General features: G+C 44.9%; 1 protein-coding gene across 2 annotated transcripts in view; it reads right to left on the bottom strand.

Moving 5' to 3' along the window:
* Window positions 1–21673, bottom strand: part of TLCD4 (TLC domain containing 4) — a 59077-nt gene that overhangs the window by 5352 nt on the left and 32052 nt on the right. For both annotated transcript variants that reach the window (XM_040406612.1, XM_040406613.1), the window contains exons 3-6: window positions 20225–20314; window positions 17096–17154; window positions 14606–14700; window positions 1472–1545 (exon numbers count right to left, since the gene is read on the bottom strand). In XM_040406612.1, coding sequence (XP_040262546.1) covers window positions 1472–1545; window positions 14606–14700; window positions 17096–17154; window positions 20225–20314 — 318 coding nt within the window. The remainder of the gene's footprint in view (window positions 1–1471; window positions 1546–14605; window positions 14701–17095; window positions 17155–20224; window positions 20315–21673) is intronic.

The raw sequence follows: 21673 nt of genomic DNA, 5'->3' as shown, positions 1-21673 counted from the left end.
TGTGATAGGGAGAGCATGGACACGACCCCCGAGGTGCAGCAGATAAGACACTCCCCTTGAGCTGCTAGCTTGGTATAAATCTAGCAGAGCAATGAATGGGGAGATCTCTGGATCCATGTGAGGTCCAGGGCTGGTTCTAGCTTTGTTAAAAAGAGGCTGTCATGCACTATAATTCATTTTTTACATTAGTCATGGGATATCCCCTTTAATGTGCAGAAGAAACTAGAACAAAGTGTACTGTGGATTATCATTTGCCATCTGATCTATAACAGCTACAATGGAACTTCACTGCCTGGAAAGAAGTCAGCCATGTTTGAAATTTTTGGCCACGAATGGTTCTCCAAAAAAGACTGTTCATTCTTTGAATATGTATGGATGTATGGGCAGTTTTAAGAACAGCCAATATGGACTCAAATGTGCATGGCTGCATTGGCAAACAATTGCTCACCGGGCGATCGTTCATTCAATGGTTCTTCACCCATCAACCACCTTCTATCCAATGTTTGTGGTCACCTTAAAGGGGTTTTCTGGGAGTTTTATACTGATGACCTATCCTCTGGATAGGTCACCAGTATCTGATCAGTTGGGGTCCGACACCCGGGACCCCTGCCGATCTGCTGTTTGAAGAGGCAGCGCCACTCAGTAGTGCCGCGGCCTTCTCCAGCTTTTCCTGGGCCGGGTGACGATCACATGGCTTAGGTGCAGCTCAGCCCCATAGAAGTAAATGTGGCTGAGCACGATACCAAGCACAGCCGCTATACAACGTACGGCCTGTGCTTGGTTTGCTAAGAGAAGGCAGACGCACTACTGCAAGTGCCGGTGCCTTCTCAAACAGCTTATTAGCGGGGGTCCTGGTTGTCGGACCCTCAGCGATCGCATACTGATGACCTATCCCTTAGACAGAGGATAGGTCACCAGTATAAAACTCCCCTAAAATACTTTAAGATTTGTTTGGCAAAACCAATAATCTGCTAAAAGTAACGCTCCACCTTTGATTAAGGGACGCATGCTCAAGGCTGTATTACGCTTGCATGCAAAAGTGTATCAATTTGGACCCAAGGACAAAGTCAGATTTTTTCCCCCAAAAAAATGGAAAACTTTTTTCAAAGCAAGCTTCTAGGAAAGGCTTTTTTGATCCAACCATATGGACCATATCTCCATATGTAGCTCACGCACAAAGTCACAGTACCTATGTGTGTATGAGCCCAATCATTCTGCAAGATTGCATTAAAAAAAAGCAGTCACGTGGTTGCTGTTGACGGATCTCATATGTGCAGTATATCATACAGAATTTTTTCAGACTGGGTGCAGTCCTATGCAAATAGGAATAAACCAGGGCACATAAGCAGGTCTTTATAGAATATATATTGAACCCGCAGCATTACACTGTCTATGACCTGGGCAGCATGGGACAGGATCTGTATGCAGACAGTACACAAGAATTACAGTACAAAAAAGGTTCTTAACCTACCGTTGATTGACAAAAGGTGTAGAGAACTCAGCTAAGAGACGAAAATTACCAAAATATGGCAATATTCCTTCACCCTGGAAAATGAAGCAAAGATGTAAAAATATCTGTGGCAGACATCTGTTATATACAGCGCTCCCTCTTCGCAGCTCCGGCACCGGTCTACATTATGGCATTAGGGGAAGAATTCGGACCCAGTAAAATTTCATCTACAGAGAAGGGGGAATGCTGTATATACAGTACAAGAGAGGCAGGGCTCTGCAGAACATCGCACCACACCCAAGGCAACTTGGCAATTCTTTATACATATTACTGTACTCCATCATTGATTCAAAGTTATCAAAATTAGAGGCCATCGAAGTATAATAAAAGTAAAATATAAAATGGCGACTCACAACTGTGTTCATTGTGGTTCCACCGTTCTTTACCGGGTACCGACAAATGAGCATTTACCGCTGCGGACCATTGGTGTCATTGTTCTTCTCTTCTATGATCACCAGTCGTATATCTATGTGCCTGGTACGATATGATTCACAGGTTCTACTGCTAGAGCTGGTCTATGGAGATCCCAAAGATACTTGAATTTTACGTGTACCAGTGGAGCTGAAATGCTGAAGTTTTCTAGTTAAAGGAAGCCTTTAGCAGTTTTTAAAGGGCATCTGTCAGCAGTTTTGTACCTATGACAGTGGCTGACCTGTTACATGTGCGCTTGGCAGCTGAAGACATCTGTGTTGGTCCCATGTTCATATGTGCCCGCATTGCTGAGAAAAATTATGTTTTAATATATGCAAATGAGCCTCTAGGAGCAACGGGGGCATTGCCGTTACACCTAGAGGCTATGCTCTTTCTGCAACTGACGCTCACTCTTCACTTTGATTGACAGGACTAAGTAGTGAAAGCATTATCACACCTAGCCCTGTCAATCAAAGTGCAGAGAGCACAGAAGTTGCAGAGAGAGCTGAGCCTCTAAGTGTAATGACAACGCCCCCGTTGCTCCTAGAGGCTCATTCACATATATTAAAACTTCATTTTTCTCAGCAAAGCGGACAAGTGAACATGGGACCAACACAGAGGTCTTCAGCTGCCATGGGCACATGTAACAGGTCAGCCAGTGTCATAGGAACAAAACTGCTGACAGATGCCCTTAGTGCTATATGGGTAACAGGTAGAGCAGGGGACCTATCACCAGTTTTGTTCTGCTCAATCTGGGGGCAACATAAACTGGTGGCCGAGACCCTGAGGAAAATGCTGGCTCAGCTACTTGAATTATCCCAGTCACTATGGAGCAGCTACATTGTGGGGGGCACTAATGGAGGCATTACTATTACCGGGGGCATTATCAATTCTGGAGAGCACTAATGGGGGGCATTAACATTACTGGGGGGCACTATTAATACTGGGAGCCACATTGTGCCATAGTGACTTAACACCCGTGTTAAGCCACGCCCCCACAACCACACCCCCTTTGGGGTGTGGCTTAACTTAGACGGTATTTTTGGTTGGGAAAGGTGACAACCCTACATATCATGACAAGAAAAGAGCTGTAATAAATCAGGGATGATGCGGAGCATCTGAAGCCGCCGTTCACACTGTGAAATGAGAAAGTGATCATCCATTCCCCGCACGAGGGTATAATGGCATAACGCGAGACGATTACACATCTGGTCTATTCTGGAGAGTTGTTCCAAGCTAGTTCTTGTACAATGCGCACAGGCAGCCTGAGCAGTGCCTGAGCCTCTGCTTCTATAGAAAATAGCATTTTAGTATTAGATATCAGATCAAAGTGGTTGATAATGGTGGATGGGTAGATAGGAAATGTCAAAATCATCACGTGGTGTTTTCCTGTGACTTTGGAGAAATTAATATCAAATTTAACTCTACTAGACCCATATGGGCAGTATAAATACTAAGGAGGGAAAATAGGATCTTGTTGCCCGTAGAAACCAACCTCCATTTTTCCAGTGCCATTTTAGAACATGAAAATGGAAATCAATTCGCCATGGGTAACCAGGCCTCTATGTTCTCCATGAGGCCTACTGCGTTCAACACTGAAGACCCCACACAGACCTTACAAAATGGCTCCATTTTACACATACACAATGACACAATGTTTATGTGACGTAAAAAGGAAATGGGTAATGATGAGGTAAAAACGGGACAACTCAATAAAAAGCACTGCTACCCCGAAACCGCCACACATTAGTAGATCATTAATGAGGGAGGGCGGGTTCTATTCGGTTCCGGCAGCCATTTTTACATAGGTGACCGATGGATCTACCAGAATTTACAATAGTTGGACACAATTGTCATTTTCTTAGCACGTAAAGCTAATAACAAAGTCACCGCCTGGCATCATTTTCTTCAACTTCTCATTTACCAGAATGGCCATTTTGGGTCGGTAATAGACTTTGAGAAGAATCTGTCATCAGGATGAATGCCATGAAACCAGGCGTAATAACTGGTAGGCTGAGTAAATGAGGTCTCATTTATCTTTTCCCATTGCACCGTTCCAGAAATAAAACCGTTTTTGTTAATAATAAGGTCCTGTTCACACGACAGATTTTGAACTGTGCCGCCCCTCTCACGACTTAGATTCATTGAATGGAGCTAAGCGTGGATGTCCACACACACACACCACACCAAGAAGGGGCATATCCGTACTTGGTGTGGTCGTGGCTTTAAACCGCCGGCCTGTAAACTGCAGTGCTGCCTATGATTGAAATTCTGACGTCGGAATTTTGCCACAGAGTGTGAACGGTTCCTAATAATAATAAAAATAGGACCCGCCTATAGGCGTATTTCCGGCGCAGATTGCAGCGCAACAGCTAGTTACGCCGAAATCTGCGACTTCTCCCTGCTCACCCCAGGTCTAAAAAAGTTGGCGTGGCGGGGAAGGGCAGGCAGGCCGGTCTCATTTACCATTTTCTACGCCATTTTCTAGGTCTGAATGTAATACGACTCGGAAGCTGTCTTACATTTGGAACTAGCGGAAGATCCGCCGAAGTTATAAAGAGGCTGGCCCCACTACATAACTCCGGCGGATCCACCGCCAGTGCAGGGGCTTTATTAAGACCGCCGTCTAAAACATGGGTCTTAATAAATGTGCACCATAATCTTTATTCCGGAGCACCGTACAATCACAGGGTACACCTACAGACAGACTAACCAACAAACATGGAGTGAGGGCCCTGCTCGCAAGAGCTTACAATCTATGAGGAAGTAGGCACAAAAGGTACAAAGTGCTTGTTTGGTGCAATGGTCCAGCCACCTAAGGCCTCTTTCACACTTGCGTTGTCCGGATCCGTCGTGTACTCCATTTGCCGGAGGTGCCCGCCGGATCCGTAACAACGCAAGTGAACTGAAAGCATTTGAAGACGGATCCGTCTTCAAAATGCGTTCAGTGTTACTATGGCAGCCAGGACGCTATTAAAGTCCTGGTTGCCGTAGTAGTAGTGGGGAGCGGGGGAGCAGTATACTTACCGTCCGTGCGGCTCCCGGGGAGCTCCAGAATGACGTCAGAGCGCCCCATGCACATGGATGATGTGATCACGTCACCCATGCGCGTGGGGCCCCCTGACGTCACTCTGAAGCGCCCCGGGAGCCGCACGGACGGTAAGTATACTGCTCCCCCGCTCCCCACTACACTTTACCATGGCAAACAGGACTTTAGCGTCCTGTCAGCCATGGTAACCATTGAGAAAAAGCTAAACGTCGGATCCGGTAATGCGCCGAAACGACGTTTAGCTTAAGGCCGGATCCCGATTAATGCCTTTCAATGGGCATTAATTCCGGATCCGGCCTTGCGGCAAGTGTTCAGGATTTTTGACCGGAGCAAAAAGCGCAGCATGCTGCGGTATTTTCTCCGGCCAAAAAACGTTCCGTTCCGGAACTGAAGACATCCTGATGCATCCTGAACGGATTTCTCTCCATTCAGAATGCATGGGGATAATCCTGATCAGGATTCTTCCGGCATAGAGCCCCGACGACGGAACTCTATGCCGGAACAGAACAACGCAAGTGTGAAAGAGCCCTTAACTAAGTCAGGGGGTAGATATTAAAATGCATGAGCCAGTTACTAGCTGGTATCTGTAGTGCTTCTGAGTGCACGGGGTATGGTGGATACTGCTGGATGAGAGGGTCTGGAGGAAAATGTTGAAGAGGGTTGAATGAAGAAGAGTTAGATTGGACATGTGATAGGCCACCCTAAAAAGATATGTTTTTAGGGAGCGCCTAAAACTGTGAGAGTTGGGAATTAACCTAATTGCTTGGGGTAGGGCATTCCAGAGAACTGGTGCAGCTCAGGAGAAGTCTTGAAAATGGGACTAACCCCTTATTCACAGTGTTTTGGTCAGTGATTTCCATAATTATTCTGAGCCCAAACCAGGTGCGGCTCTAAACACAGAACAGGAGCAGATCTTTCCCTCGTACCTTATTTCTGTGGAGGCTCCATTCCTGGTTTTAGCTCTCAATCACTGATGGAAATCACTGATCAAAACACTGACGTGTGAACTAGGCAAAAGAGCTTTGGATAATGGTGGATTTTAGTCTTATCATTAGCAAAACGGACAGCACGTGTAAGGTGGTAAACAGACACAAGGGAGCAGATGTAGTGGGGTGCAGTAATCGCTTGCTTGCTAGCGGAGGAGACCGCTGCTATTACATGCAGCAATTTCCTCTACAACATGAGGAGGAGCGATCGCAATGCCATCGCTCGTCCCAATACCGTCTAGCGGCTGATCATTATTAGACACCATGATCTACCGCCGGCAAGCACTGATTTTTAAGCAGCCTGATGAACTAGCAATCGGCGGCGGCAGTTTTACACTGCAAAATGGTTGCTAATAAACGTTCATGTGAACGCTCAATAGCAATGATCAGCCGAAATATCGGCCAGTGTAATACAGCCTTAGGAGTTTTTGTGGTTTCCACAGTAAGATTGTTAGTATGCAATTAAAAAATTTAACTTATTGGTACATAATTAATCCATGGACTATTGGTACCCCCTCAGAGTACCAGATCTACACTGCCCTGCACCTACAGCCTCTCCTACCTTAAGTGACAGTGCAAGGCACCTTGTCTGGTCATGCACTTGCGCCATAAGCAGAGCAGCTACTTTTACAGGAGCACAGATGAGTACTGCACGTGAGCCAGCGCAGGAAACTACAGCGCAGGTGCAAGAATGCTGTGCCACGAGTCAGGCTCTGTCCATCAAGGGGAGGTTAGAAATGGCTGCAGGTTCAAGGCTGTGAAGATCTAGTGCTCTGAGCCACGACGCGGTGCACCGATAAGTTCATTTGAATACTAGCAAAAAGAGTTCTAACTCTGGAATGGTGCAACAGAAGGAGATAAGTAAGGCAGGATTTTACACAGCAGGATCAACCCTGCCAGGCACTATGACTGGTTTCATAGGGTTAATCCCGCTGACAGATACTCCTCAAAGGACAAATCATTCTAGGTTATCTACACCTAAGATGACCTAACAACTGGCAGGGCGTGCTGAGTGTAATTTCAGGATAGGTTGCCCACCCTCACGCATAAGTTGTAAAGCTGTGTCTCTCCAGGTGTTCTGTAATAAAACCCCCATCATTTTTACCCAGGTAGTGGTGCATGGCTGACATGTAAGTGATTGCTACTCTAACAAGACGTACTTACTGGTCCATGAGCGAACAGAGGCCTGAAAAGCAAGGGGTGACTCCAAGACAACAGATGTGAACAGTCTTTATACCAGTACTCTTACATACTGGTAAATCCATACCATGGTCTGAGACAGCTTGGCTTATACTATTAGTATTACACACAGACAAGTCAGTATCTGGCTTATTATATGTTTGTGGAAGCTGAATATGAAAGAGTGACTACCACAGTGTTGTCGTGTTAAGGATTGAGTGCAGAGAGTAAGGGCATTAGTTGTGGTTAGTACTTTTGGAGACACAGAACCATGCATTCATCACTCACAGACAGAAAGTGGAAGGGACTGTCCACCTAGTTGAACCCACCAACAGTGAGCTGATCGCCATGGGTCCAGCCACTAAATCCTCCCCATGATATCCGTGTGTCCTTCTATATACTTGCCAACAATTCCAATTTTGCAGAGACAATCCTGTGAATCAGGCACCGCTGGGGCGGGACTTATTCAAGCCCTGCCCCAAGGGTGCAGTTTCATTGGTATTCCGTTGTGGTCCAAAGGGCCAGGTCTTAAATGTCCAGATTTCCCCCTTTTTTTTTTTTATGCATGGACAACTATTTTAAGGGGAGTATCCACACTTGAAGATTCTACTGAGCTCGTCTTGGTTCTGCTTCTAGGAAAGTCAATATGACCGCCACTACAGCTTTCTAAAAATTTTCCAGATCAGCAAGTCTTACAAGGTTATATAGTCATACTGGATGGGCCGATGTATCTCTGCATAACTAGGTAGGTCTACTATTTAGAAGATTGTGGAAACTGGATGATAACAAGACTTAGCTGGAGCCCCACGTCCACCACACATAGGTATCTTAAAGGGGTTGTCTCATCTCAACCTTTATGGCAAATCGCTAGGATATGCCACATATGTCAAGTGGGACCTCTGGGACCTGCTCCTATCTCCAGATTGGGTGCCTCTAAAGAGAAGGGAGAGTGGCAGAGCATGCGCAGCCAGCCTCCATTCACTGCTATGGGAGTTTGAAAAATAGTTGAGTGCTGGCTCAGTTATTTGTAACAGTCCCATAGTGGAGGACAGAGAGGCGGCTGCGCTTGCACGGCTTTCTCCCCGTTCCTTACTAGGGGAATTCCGAAAATAGCTGAGCGAGCTCGTTCTGCTTTTTTCATAAGTCCCATTGCAGTGAATGAAAAGAATGTTGCGCATGCGCTGTGTGCTCTCCTTCATTTTAGGGGCTTCGTTTTGGAGATAGGAGCGGGTTCCAGAGGTGGTACTCGCACCTGTCTGACATTTGTGGCATATCCTAGTGACATGCCATAAATGTTGAGATGGGACAACCCCTTTAAGATGCATCTGAACAGAAGGTTAGCAATTTGACAGTTGGATTCCCAGTGAATACAGCAACAAAACATTACGGCATACTGCATCATAAGGACAATAGGGACATTGCTTCTAATATCTCCATAATATAATACTGTACCAAGGAACCATATAGCAGGGCACAGACGGACTGCATATGGCGTCATGGTATGAAGCTCACAGACTCTGTGCGTATAACGTTTCAGTTAACAACAGTAATCCATGGACTTAAAGGCTATGTACACCTTTGGGGGAAATTTTGTTTTGTTATTGCATTGTACTCATTTTGAGCTAAAAATAATTTTTTCAATAGTTTTTTATTCAAAATATGGCGTCCTATTTTCTCTACAGAGTTGACATGCTCTAGTACAGGGATGCCTAACCTGCGGCCCTCCAGCTGCTGCAAAACTACAGCTCCCAGCATGCCCGGAATGCCTACAGCTATCAGCCTAAGCCGAGCATGATGGGAGTTGTAGTTTTACAACAGCTGGAGGGCCGCAGGTTGAGCATCCCTACTTTAGTAGTACCCTTTGGATTTTCTGTCTTTTCCGTCATTTGGGGAGCAGACGGACTCTTTATCTCTGCTCTCTGACCTCCTAAACACTCATTATATATCAGTTCTTATCTTACTGATAAGAATGTGGCTTAAAGGGGTTATCCAACCCCTATAATGCGCCCCAAAATGCCTGGGCCCCTCATACTGGTTATAGCGGGTGACGCTAGGGAGGCTCGTCCCCGTTGCGGCCTGCTATTGGCTGCCTCCCCCCCCATCGCCGGATGTTTTGATCTGTGTGACATGGAGATGCAGTGATGGGCATCAGGAGCGATGCGGGTGCTGGGGAGCGGGGTATGTATGACCAGTATGAGACCCGGGCATTTTGGGGGGCTTTTTAAGGGTTGGATAACCCCTTTAAATAAGTGTTTATGACCTATTAGGAGGGTTATTAGCTGACCAGCACAAAGTGATAGTACCAGTCACACAGCTGGAAAAACAGTTAACCCTTTGTGACAGAAAGGCTCAATATTATTATTTTTTTATTCTTTATTTTCCTTCAGTTAACATAGCATTCAACATTACAATTTTAATTGTACAGAAGGGTTTTGTACATTTCACAGGGTTTATACCACGTGTATATCTTTGTTAATAACAGATTATAGTCATGGGTACAAATCTTTGAACTTACATATTAATAGTCTTAAACAAAGCACTTACTAGTCTATTTCTGCTAGTAATTATTCACCAAAACAATAGTGGAAAAAGGCTATATATCACTCCTATTAGTCCTTCGTCTGGAGGTGCTATTCCCTGTTGACTCACAGAGAAACACCTTATTCCACATGTGACAGATTGTAGGAATATTGCAAAACACAGGAATGTGACAAAAGACGTAGGAAAGCGCGAGGTAATCACTCCAGGGGAGAGGAAATGTGCGGTCTCTGATTCAATCTAGAGAGAGTTGCTGTGTATCAGGGCTGCTAGCAAAACTCTGCCAGGGCTCCCATACCTTGTAATATTTGGCTGTAAATAAAGGCCAACTGAAAAAAAAAATTTTTGCCAAAAATGGGTAACATGCAATCATAGACAAAAATTGCCTCCCAAGGTGTACATAGCCTTTAAAGATAGGGCGATTGACCACTAGATTCAGGGTCCAATGCATTGATCACTCATAAATGACCCCCACAAGCAGTTCTCAACATATTTCTAATGGAAGTAATGGAAGGGGATATGTAATGCTGCACTCAGGTCAAGATGCTAAACAAACACAACCAGATGGCTAAAGTGTATGGAGATGAAGTTCATCGATTTCAGCAGACATGGGGGAATTTATCGCGCCCCGCGCTCTACAGATCTGACTTCAAAACGTCCGGAAATAGAGCATTTTTGGGCTGACTTGCACAAAAAATTTTTGCATTTTTACACCACTCACTTCAGTTTTAAAAAGCGGTCAGGATAGTAGGCGTGATTAGCTATATTAAAGGGGTTATCCCAGTTCTATAATGCCCCCCCATATGCCCGGGCCCCTCATTGAGGTTGTACTTACCTCTCTCCCCGGCAACCGTGCTGCTTTTCATACAGGCATACCGGCACGGCCGCCGCTGCATCTCCCTGTCGCGGCATTGGGGGCAGGCTGGCAGCCAATAGCAGGCACGACAGGAACGAGCCACCCTAGCATCACGGGTGACGCTAGGGAGGCTCGTTCCCGTCGCAGCCTGCTATTGGCTAAACACCCCCGACACCGGATGTTTTCATCCTCGTGATGGGGAGATGCAGCAGCGGTCGTGCCGGTATGAGAAGCCACGTGGGGGTCAGAGAGCGAGGTAAGTACAACCTCTGTGAGTGGACCGGGCATATGGGGGTCATTATAGAACTTGGATAACCCCTTTACTAAGCTTCACTCCAGACTTATGACTGGGCCTTTTTAAAAAGTCGCAAAAAAAAAAGTCACAAACTCTCTCCAGGAGGAAGATGGCATAGAAAAACTGGAGTGGCCTTTCTAGAGAGAAGTGTGAGGTTTAAAGATGTTCCAAGTTTGATAAACAATGCGTGCTGTTTGGTGAATTTGGCGCAAAGTGCACCAACGCATACACAAGGAAAACCGACTTCAAATATTATCCTCACGATTAATTCCCCCCACATAGACCATGCAGTATGCAGGAAGCAACACATAAACCATGCAGCCAATGACTGGCTTCAGCGGTCATGTGTCCCCAAGTGGCACGTCACTGCTGAAGTCAGTCATTGGCGGCAGCAGTGCACGTGACTGTGATGCATCGGAAAAAAAGAAGACGAGGACTGGAAGATGGAGACACCAGAGTCATCACGGAGGACCATAGCTGTGGGGAGCAGGTAAGTGTGAAACTTAATGAGGCAGGTTGCCAGAATTAAGTGAAAACAACTTATTCCTGGACATCCCCTTTAAAGGACATGGTACAATTTTATAAGGATTGCTACATTGGCAGGTAATGGACATATAATGATGCAGAAATATGCCTTATGTTAAAGGGGTTGTCTCATGAAGACAACCCAAGTCCATAAAGCAAGACGCCCTGTCTATGAGTCAAAAAGGGAGAGCCATTTTGTATGAGTGGCTCCTGTTCTGACGGACCTCGGCTCTCCTTCTATTACATGGGCTGTAGGCAAAATGCCTGCTTACCAGGCAGGATCAGCTTTTTCCCCAGGGTTGTCATTAGGAGCTATATTCAATGTAAAGAAGAATAGGTTTTACAATGGCGGCTTATGCCCACTACTCTACCGGGCGGGCACAGGAGCCATGTTACTCAACCTACTTCTTGGAGGCATCACCTGGGATCCCTGCAGGCCGTGTCCTGCATTGTGAAGGCCTCAAGTCTGTCTTTAGGGAACATGTGTGCTTTCCGGCTCTTAAAGGGCCAGCACGCACACACTCTACTTGCTTCCAGCCAATGGCTGGTTACTTGTGTCTATTTAACACTGCTTCCCCAGGTGGAAGGTGCCTGAGCTCTAGGTTCCTAGCATACGAGTGCTTCAGTGAAGGTGTGCTTTTTCTGTCTCTCTGTGTACCGTACCTCTGCCTGTTCATCAACTCTGATTATCTGCCGCCTGCCCCGACTATAGCCTGACTACTGTATTGAATTATTGCTGCCTGCCCTGACCTTGGACCAATTTCACGGATACACACAAACTCTGCCTGCCCCAAACCCAGCCTCGGCCTTTGCAACGGTGTCTCTGACCACTATTAGTCAGCCACCAATTACAGCGGGACCATCTCAAGAAGAAAGCAGCCTGGTGGCTCCCCTGCGGTTTGTGAAGAGCACATTCCTGCATAAGAGCTAAAGGATGAAAACCAGGGAACTTCTAGGAGAACGCCCATGGAGATAGCCCAAAGTCAAACATCTTAGTTAATCTTGCATCTATCTGGTGAGGCCCCATCTTGGGCTAACCCTTTATGGGAGAGAGGAGAGTGGTTCCTGTTCTGATGGACTTGAGCTGTCCTTCTATTACATGTGCTGTAGGGGAAATCCCTGGTTACCTAGGAGGAGCAGTTTTTTCCCAGGGTTGGTGGAAGCAGGACCTAGTCCTAGGACAATCGGCTGATCACCCTGGCAGCTGCATTTTGAAAAGGGACAGTCTCTGATTAGACAACCCCATTAAAAAGATTTACTGTTTTCCAATTGTTATGGAATCACTGATCCTGTATATACAGAATAATACAATTACCTAATATGAAACAAAAGGAAAAGGCGATGTGCTGGGGTCGGATATGTGCTAAGTACTTATTATCCTATACTTGTTATCCTTCTATGTTTAGAATACTCACAGGTCTATCTTTTTTAGATTGCTACAAAGTTTGATCTTCACTTAACCACAAAGTTGTAAGCCAATGTCTAGCAATAAGTATCAAAGAAGGAATTATCCTTAAAATGGACCTGTCCCCTCTCCTGACTTGTCTGTTTTAGTATAACCACGTGCATTCCCCATGTAATAACTATTCTGGAGTATCTATTCTTATGACTCCATGTTGTGCCATTATTTTATTATTCCTTCTAGAAGTTATGAATGAATTACTAGCAGTCGGCAATAAAGGTCTAGATGGGTGCTACCAGTTGGGTAGCACTGACTGGATAGTGTCAGACTGTGGAAGGACACACCCCAACTGGTAACACCCATATGGACCTTCATTACAAACTTTCATAACTTCTAGCAGGAATAATACAGGGACAGTAAACACAGAGTGATAAGAATAGAAGCTGCAGGATTTTTATTACATGGGGAATGCAAGTAGTTACTAAAACAGCCGTGTCAGGAGAGGGGACGGCTCCTCTTTAAATCAATTGTTCGAGTATGTGTTTTGTCCCTAAATCTATTACTAACAAATCCTGTTAATAATCTATGGGCTTGATTTATTCTTTATGTATCCAGCTGACGTATACACATGTATGCATGTTGTTCTACAGTTCAACCACTGTAGATCAGTATTTTATGATACAATATTTGAAACAATAACTGTATATATATATATATATATATATATATATATATATATATACACACACACACTGTATATACCTCCTTGGCCCCTATAGTTCAAAAACATAAAATACAATAAGCAATATTTGGCACCTATACAATGCTGTACAGTTGACGCCTTGGCACATGCATGCCTGGCACCTCCTCTGGCTACTACTAGCTCTACTTGCTCATGCACATGCAGCTTTGACAGAAAACGTCACCATTTCACAAGCTAATAAAGCATGCAGTGAGATTTTCTCTCCGACCTCGATACGCTATGCTCATGTAGGCCTACCTGTATTCATTTACTGTATAGAGGACAGAAAGAAATTTTCAGCGTTCCATGCAAACACACAGAGTTCCTTCACTGCCAGCAGGTCCCGCTACGTAAGTCACAGTGGGACTGCGGGACCTACCTGGCAGCAGCAGAGAAGATCACTCAAGCCATGTACATAAGAGATTGACCAAGAATCAGCTTCAAGGAGCAAGTGCCTTATTTTTTTTACTTTTTTATTTTTTGTTGTCGAGCATTATTTAGGAATTAAAGGGGTTGTCTCACTTCAGCAAATGGCATTTATCACGTAGAGAAAGTTAATACAAGGCACTTACTAATGTATTGTGATTCTCCATATTGCCTCCTTTGCTGTCTGGATTCATTTTCCCATCACGTTATACACTGCTCGTATCCAGGGGTTATGACCACCCTGTAATTTTTCCTGTAGTATGCAAGCACGGCCACTGCTGCTGGATTGCAAGGTGGTCGTAACCCCTGGATACGAGCAGTGTATAATGTGATGGAAAAATTAATCCAGCCAGCAAAGGAGGCAATATGGACAATCACAATACATTAGGAAGCGCCTTGTATTAACTTTCTCGATATGACAAATGCCATAAAGTGAGACAACCCCTTTAACTTATAAAGTCTCCGTTGACTCCAAACGTGGTTGTTGCAAAACACACAGATTTACTAAGTGTTTTGATCCTTTGAGAAAATAATTAGGATTAAAGGGTATTACGCGGCATTAGACCATCGGCAGTAATGCAGATCTCTTATCAGATTAGACTTTTGTGCCTTGAAAGTTTATTTGTGGCCAATCTTTCCAACTTGTCTGCTGGTACTACTTCAGTATAAGTTAATACGGCACTCACCAGTACATAGTAGTAAGCATACAGAGCTGCCACATGATGCGTCACAAAATACTTATCGCCAATCGCCTTCCAGTAACAAATAATCAGTACCAAGTCTGCAAGAGAAGAAAGCCAGAATGACTTCCAATAAGGTGAATCTGGCAAAAGCTGGTAGGGAAGAGATTTGGGTACATATTGTAACTAGTGTTGAGCGAACTTGCGATTTGCAAGTTCGGCGTTCGGGTTATCTAAGAATTCCGTAATGGATTCCGTTACCACGGACAATTATGTAATCCTATAAGAGGCATTCCGTATTGCATTCCGTCTTAATAGATGGCCATACAGAATGCAATACGGAATGCCTCTTCTAGGATTCCATTAGGGTCCGTGGTAACGGAATCCATTAAGGAATCCTTAGATAACCCGAACGCCGAACTTGCAAATCGCAAGTTCGCTCAACACTAATTGAAACCAATAAAAGGCATGGTCGTATTAAAGGGCAAACCCGGATACTCATACTTAAGGCCTCATGCACATAACATATTTTTAGTCCGCATCTAATCCGCATTTTTGCGGATCTCATGCAGAGACATTCATTTCTATGGGGCTGCACAAAATGCGGACAGCACACAGATGTTATCCATGTGCAGTCCGCATCCATCCAGCCGTGCAAAAAATACAAAAATATGTCCTATTCATGTCCGTTGTGCGGAATAAGATAGTCCAGGACACATTTAGGCCTCTTTCACACGAGCGTGTCCGGATAAGGTCCGGATGCGTTGCGGCAAACCCGCGCGAGTATGTACCCAATTGCAGTCAGTTTTGACTGCGATTGTGTTCCGTTGTTCAGTTTTTATCGCGCAGGTGCAATGTGTTTTGCACGCGCGTGAAAAAAAACTGAATGTGGTACCCAGACCCGAACTTCTTCACAGAAGTTCAGGTTTGGGTTCAAGGTTGTGTAGATTGTATTATTTCCCCTTATAACTTAAGGGAAAATAATAGCATTCTGAATACAGAATGCAGAGTACAATAGGGCTGGAGGGGTGCTTGCGATTTTCACGCAGCTTCATTCACTTCTATGGGGCCTGCGTTGCATGAAAAACACACAATATAGAACATGCTGCGATTTTCACGTAACGCAAAAATCACCGCTCATGTGCACAGCCCCATAGCAATGAATGGGTCCGGATTTAGTGCGGGTGCAATGCGTTCACCTCACGCATTGCAACCGCGGGGAAATCTCGCCCGTGTGAAAGAGGCCTTAGGGCTGTTTCACACGAGCGAGTCCATTGCGGGAATCACGCTCTGTGTGCGAGTGTGATCCTCCGCTCTGGACTTGCAGGCGCGCACGGCGTTATCACGATTTATAATGCTGTGTGTCTCTGCTTGACCTTATTCCTACAGAATCACACTGACAGCTTTATGTCACTATGATTCTGTGGAAGAAAGGCCATGCAGAGACACAAAGCATTATAAATCAGTATAATGCCGTGCGCGCCTGCAAGTCCAGAGCGGAGGATCACACTCGCACACGGAGCGCGATTCCCGCAATGGACTCGCTCGTGTGAAACAGCCCTTACAGACTGCAAAACACATCCGGTCATGTGCATGAGGCCTAACTGTGTTCATGGTGCAGTAATCATTCTTAAAGGGGTTGTCCCATTACAACAACGTAACCCCTTATCAATAGGATAGGGGATAAGTGTCTGATCAGTGGGGGTCCCACCGAACAGGGACCTGGGTTGTCCCAATTGACTGGAGTAATTTTCAGCTCTAAGGGACTGCACAGGATAGGGGATAAGTGAGTGGGGGTCAGTGGGGGGTCCGTGTTCCTTGTTTGAATGCAGCGCTGGACGGCGTACATGCTACCGCTCCATTCCACTCCGAAGGGGCTGCCGGAGATAGCAGAGCACTTGTATTTGTCTGTCTGCAACATGCATGTCAGCTGCTCCATTCAATCGAGGGAACACGGGCTCCTGTTTTTGTCATTGGCAGGGGCCCGTAGCACTCTGCGGATAGGGGATAAATTGTTCTAATTCCACAACCCCTGTAATCAAGAATAATTGGGTTTAACTGGTAAATGCTGCAGTCTTCTTAAGTAAACTGGATTATGTTTCTTCTAAATTTGACTCCCATCGTGCCTCCTTTGCATGGGGCACATATGTCTCTCACTACAAAGGGCGGTGCAGTCCCCTGTGCTTTATCCTTCTGTGGATAACAACAACATGGATCTGTATGTATTGTCTTCGCTGCCTTTCCCCCCCCCCTCATACAATACAAACATATTAACAGCAGAGCTGCTGCGAGTGCCGTGCCCTTCTCAAACAGCTGGTCTGCAGGAGTCCCGGGTGTCGGACCCCCACCGATCAGATAATGATGACCTATCCATCTGTATAAAAGTCTCAGAAAACCCCTTTAAATAGGGAACACTAGTCAATAGATAAAGGGAAATCATAAGTAATAGGAACGCCCTCGCGATGGTTTATCCATGTCGCCCCGGCCTCCACTTACCTGAGATGAGGTAGCCTGAAGTTATTGCAACATTCAACTTCACCAAAATAGGGTCTCCCCTGGAAGGTATATTACAGCGTGTTAAGCTCCACATAAAGTATGTAATAGCTATACATTTCCAGACGTCAACTTACAACGCGTTTTGGCATTTACATTTACAGTAATGCTCGCCACTGACACACAACACTCACGTATCGTTATATGACGTGCACGGCCTATATCTACAGTACAGACCAAAAGTTTGGACACACCTTCTCATTCAAAGAGTTTTCTTTATTTTCATGACTATGAAAATTGTAGATTCACACTGAAGGCATCAAAACTATGAATTAACACATGTGGAACTATATACATAACAAACAAGTGTGAAACAACTGAAAATATGTCATATTCTAGGTTCTTCAAAGTAGCCACCTTTTGCTTTGATTACTGCTTTGCACACTCTTGGCATTCTCTTGATGAGCTTCAAGAGGTAGTCCCCTGAAATGGTTTTCACTTCACAGGTGTGCCCTGTCAGGTTTAATAAGTTGGGATTTCTTGCCTTATAAATGGGGTTGGGACCATCAGTTGCATTGAGGAGAAGTCAGGTGGATACACAGCTGATAGTCCTACTGAATAGACTGTTAGAATTTGTATTATGGCAAGAAAAAAAAAGCAGCTAACAGTCTATTCAGTAGGACTATCAGCTGTGTATCCACCTGACTTCTCCTCAATGCAACTGATGGTCCCAACCCCATTTATAAGGCAAGAAACCCCACTTATTAAACCTGACAGGGCACACCTGTGAAGTGAAAACCATTTCAGGGGACTACCTCTTGAAGCTCATCAAGAGAATACTAAGAGTGTGCAAAGCAGTAATCAAAGCAAAAGGTGGCTTCTTTGAAGAACCTAGAATATGACATATTTTCAGTTGTTTCATACTTGTTTGTTATGTATATAATTCCACATGTGTTAATTCATAGTTTTGATGCCTTCAGTGTGAATCTACAATTTTTATAGTCATGAAAATAAAGAAAACTCTTTGAATGAGAAGGTGTGTCCAAACTTTTGGTCTGTACTGTATATATAGAGCCGTATAACACCATCCACCCTGCTGAGTCCTATAAAATGCCTACTGCTTGTACATCTGCGACTCGAGAAATGACATACAGGTTAACCTGTTAACAGCAAGGCCTTCAAAGGCATCTGTCAGCAGTTTTGTACCTATGACACTGGTTGACCTGTTACATGTGCGCCTGGCAGCTGAAGACATCTGTGTTGGTCCCATGTTCATATGTGTCCGCAGTGCTGAGAAAAATGATTCTTTATTATATGCAAATGAGGCTCTAGGAGCAACGGGGGCGTCGCCGTTACACCTAGAGGCTCTGCTCTCTCTGCAGATGCCCTTTAATAAGCGGACCTGCAGAAAGAACAATTGGCCTACACTCATTTACAGAGGACCTCTAACATCTCCTGGCACGTCAGTTTTAGTAATTACAACCCCAATTCCAAAAATAAATAAATTTATACTCTGTGTAAAATGTAAATGACAACAGAATGCAATAAATTTGTAAATCTCATAGATCCATATTTTATTCATAACAGATCAGAGAACACATATCACAGGATGAAAGTGAGACATTTTACTATTTCATGAAAAAAGTTAACTCATTTATACCTTGATGGTAGCAACGACAAAAAAAAAAAAAAAACTGGGACAGGGCAACAAAAAGTACCACTTACTTTTCCAGCCCTGTCCTAACTTGTTTGAAATGCGTTGCTGCCATAAGTTCATTTTTTCATGAAATGGTAAAAAGTCTCACTTTTTACATCTGATATATGTTCTATGGTCTACTGTGAATAAAATATGGGTCTGGCATCTAGAGGACCAGAGATGCACCTAATTTATTAAGAAGTCTACGCCTTGTAATAAATTATGGACATCTCACTGTAGTGCAGAACTAGTTCAAGACGGGCGCGCAAAATGCCTACAATGTAAGGCCTTATTCACACAGTCAGTGTTCGGTCAGTGATTTCCATCCGTGATTGTGAGCCAAAACCAGGTGCGGCTCTAAACACAGAACAGGAGCAGATCTTTCCATTATACCTTACCTTCACACCTAGTTTTGGCTGAAAATCACTGAAGGAAATCACTGACGTGTTAATAATTCCTAATTCATATGGTTAAGGCCGTGTGCGCCCCGTGGCCGTGCTGCGGGCCGCAATGCACGAACACCCACCGTGGGGCAGCCGCGATCCAGCCGTTTCGCAAAAAGATAGGACATGTATCTATCTTTTTGCAGAACGGAAGCACGGGACGAAACCCCACGGAAGCACTCTGTAGTGCTTCCGTAGGGTTCCGTTCCGTGCTTCCGTTCCGCACCATTCCGCATCTCCGGATTTGCGGACCCATTGAAGTGAATGGGTCTGCATCCGTGATGTGGAATGCACACGGAACGGTGCCCGTGTATTGCAGATCCGCAAATGCGGTCCGCAACACGGCCACGGAGCGCACGCGTTCATGTGAAAGAGGCCTAAGGTGTATGGAGCACTGTTTTTTTGAGCTTCCATGTAAACTGAACTCCCAAAAATTGCAAATGTGAACCTAGTTTTTTTTTAAGGACCATAAATATGTTCAGGTCCTATAAATTAAGAAACATCTACAAACTTGATACCCCCCCATAGTGTTTTATTGCAGAGTAGACAATAAAACACTATGGGGGGGGGGGAATTCTCAAGTTTCAACACTAGTTTCAAGGTGCAGAAGAGTTGCAAAATTTGGTCCAAGCGCGTGAAACTTTTTAGGTTTTTCGGACACCATCACCACTTTTCCAAAAAGCAGGAGGAAGCTCGACTTATCTGACAACATGTGCGCCAGAAAAGTGGTGTACATTACGCCAGAAGTCTAGTCTAGCTCCTGGTAGGTATCAGTTCTGGTGGAAGACCAGCCCGACAGGCGTGCACCCCTTAATAACTGTGGCGCATCTCGCGCCAGCGCAGGTCAAATCAAGACTGGCGTACACAACACCGTTCTTAATAAATCTCCCTCTGTGTGCACCCTGATAGAAAGAGAACACTTTTAGGATATGCTGGGTCTCCAGACACCATCCACGTAGGAAAGAACACGTACAAGAGGCAGCGGCTACTTACCACACTGGATCAGTATTGATGGCATCATCGTACACTAAAATATACAAGCAGAAGCATCCGACCACCAAGGCGTGGAATGTAGACACCGTCCTGTGTAGAGAAATGGATGGAAAGAAGCTACTCAACTAATGGATGGAACAACTATTCACAGAAATACAGATCATTTCTACAGACCTATTTTATTTCCAGAGCTTTTTAACGGGGATCTGTCAGCCTCCTAGATGTCTATTTTAAGAAATACTTGAACCGTGTTGTATTGTTCCTCTATTATTCTTCCTAGAACTTTATGAATACATTGAAACTGGGAGTTACCACTGACCTTGTCATATGGGTGTACCGCCACACAGTCAGCCCTGATTGGACAATGTCAGACTGTGTAGGGACCCCCCTGCACCCCAACTGGTAACACCTAGAATTGTCAATTTATTCGAGTTCTAGGAGGAATAACAGGGGAACCGCGCAACGTATAGATCTAAGAAAATATGTTCCAGAATTGTTGTTTAATAAAGAAGTATTTGTTTAAATAGTGACAGCTCCTATGCTATTGACCGGTATCAGCCAGGAGAAATATTAAAAGGCTTCAGTCAAACCCGTACAACCTCGTTCACACAGCCGTACAGCAGATCAGAGATTCCCATCCCTGCATTCTTCCCTAGAAACAATGGGGTAGATTTACTAATAATGTCTAAGTGCAAACCTAGACCAGACAGTCTCAGAAGGTGCCAGATTTATTCCAGAGGCTTAGGCCTCATGCACACGGCCGTTGTTTTGGTCCGCATCCGAGCCGCAGTATTTGTGGCTTGGATGCGGACCCATTCACTTCAATGGGGCCGCAAAAGATGCGGAAAGCACTCCGCGTGCTGTCCGCATCCGTTGCTCCGTTCCGTGGTCCGCAAAAAAAATACAACATGTCCTATTCTTGTCCGTTTTGCGGACAAGAATAGGCAGTTATATTAATGGCTGTCTGCGCCGTTCCGCAAATTGCAGAACGCACGCGGACGCCATCTGTGTTTTGTGGATCCGCAATTTGTGGACCGCAAAACACACAACGGTCGTCTGCATGAGGCCTTATGCTGTACATTTAGACTGTCTAAACTTAAGGCGGATTTTTTTAAAGACTGATGCCGCTGGTGTGCGATAAAGCAGAATTATATATAGGTAATAAATATGGTCCATCTTTGAGAGATCCGAGCACCAGAATATAAACTTTACACTAGCAAGATAGCTGGTATAGATTTCAGGTGTAAGATGCAGCATATTGGTAAGTGTTTCAGGGTGTGTGCCACCTCCTACCCACTTTTTGTAAAAGTGGTAAGGATGGTTGCAGATGTACAAGAACAATGCATAGTATACCCTCATAGGTGTACCACTTTTGCCAGAATAATGCGCCAGAATTTTGGGGTGCATTAAATTCCTCGCTCCCTGAAACACTAAAGGCTCTTTTACACG

Source organism: Bufo bufo, chromosome 9, assembly GCF_905171765.1.
Source record: "Bufo bufo chromosome 9, aBufBuf1.1, whole genome shotgun sequence".
Lineage (NCBI taxonomy): Eukaryota > Metazoa > Chordata > Amphibia > Anura > Bufonidae > Bufo > Bufo bufo.
Note: the sequence above shows the minus strand (reverse complement) of the source record. Positions and strands in the feature narration are given on the sequence as shown.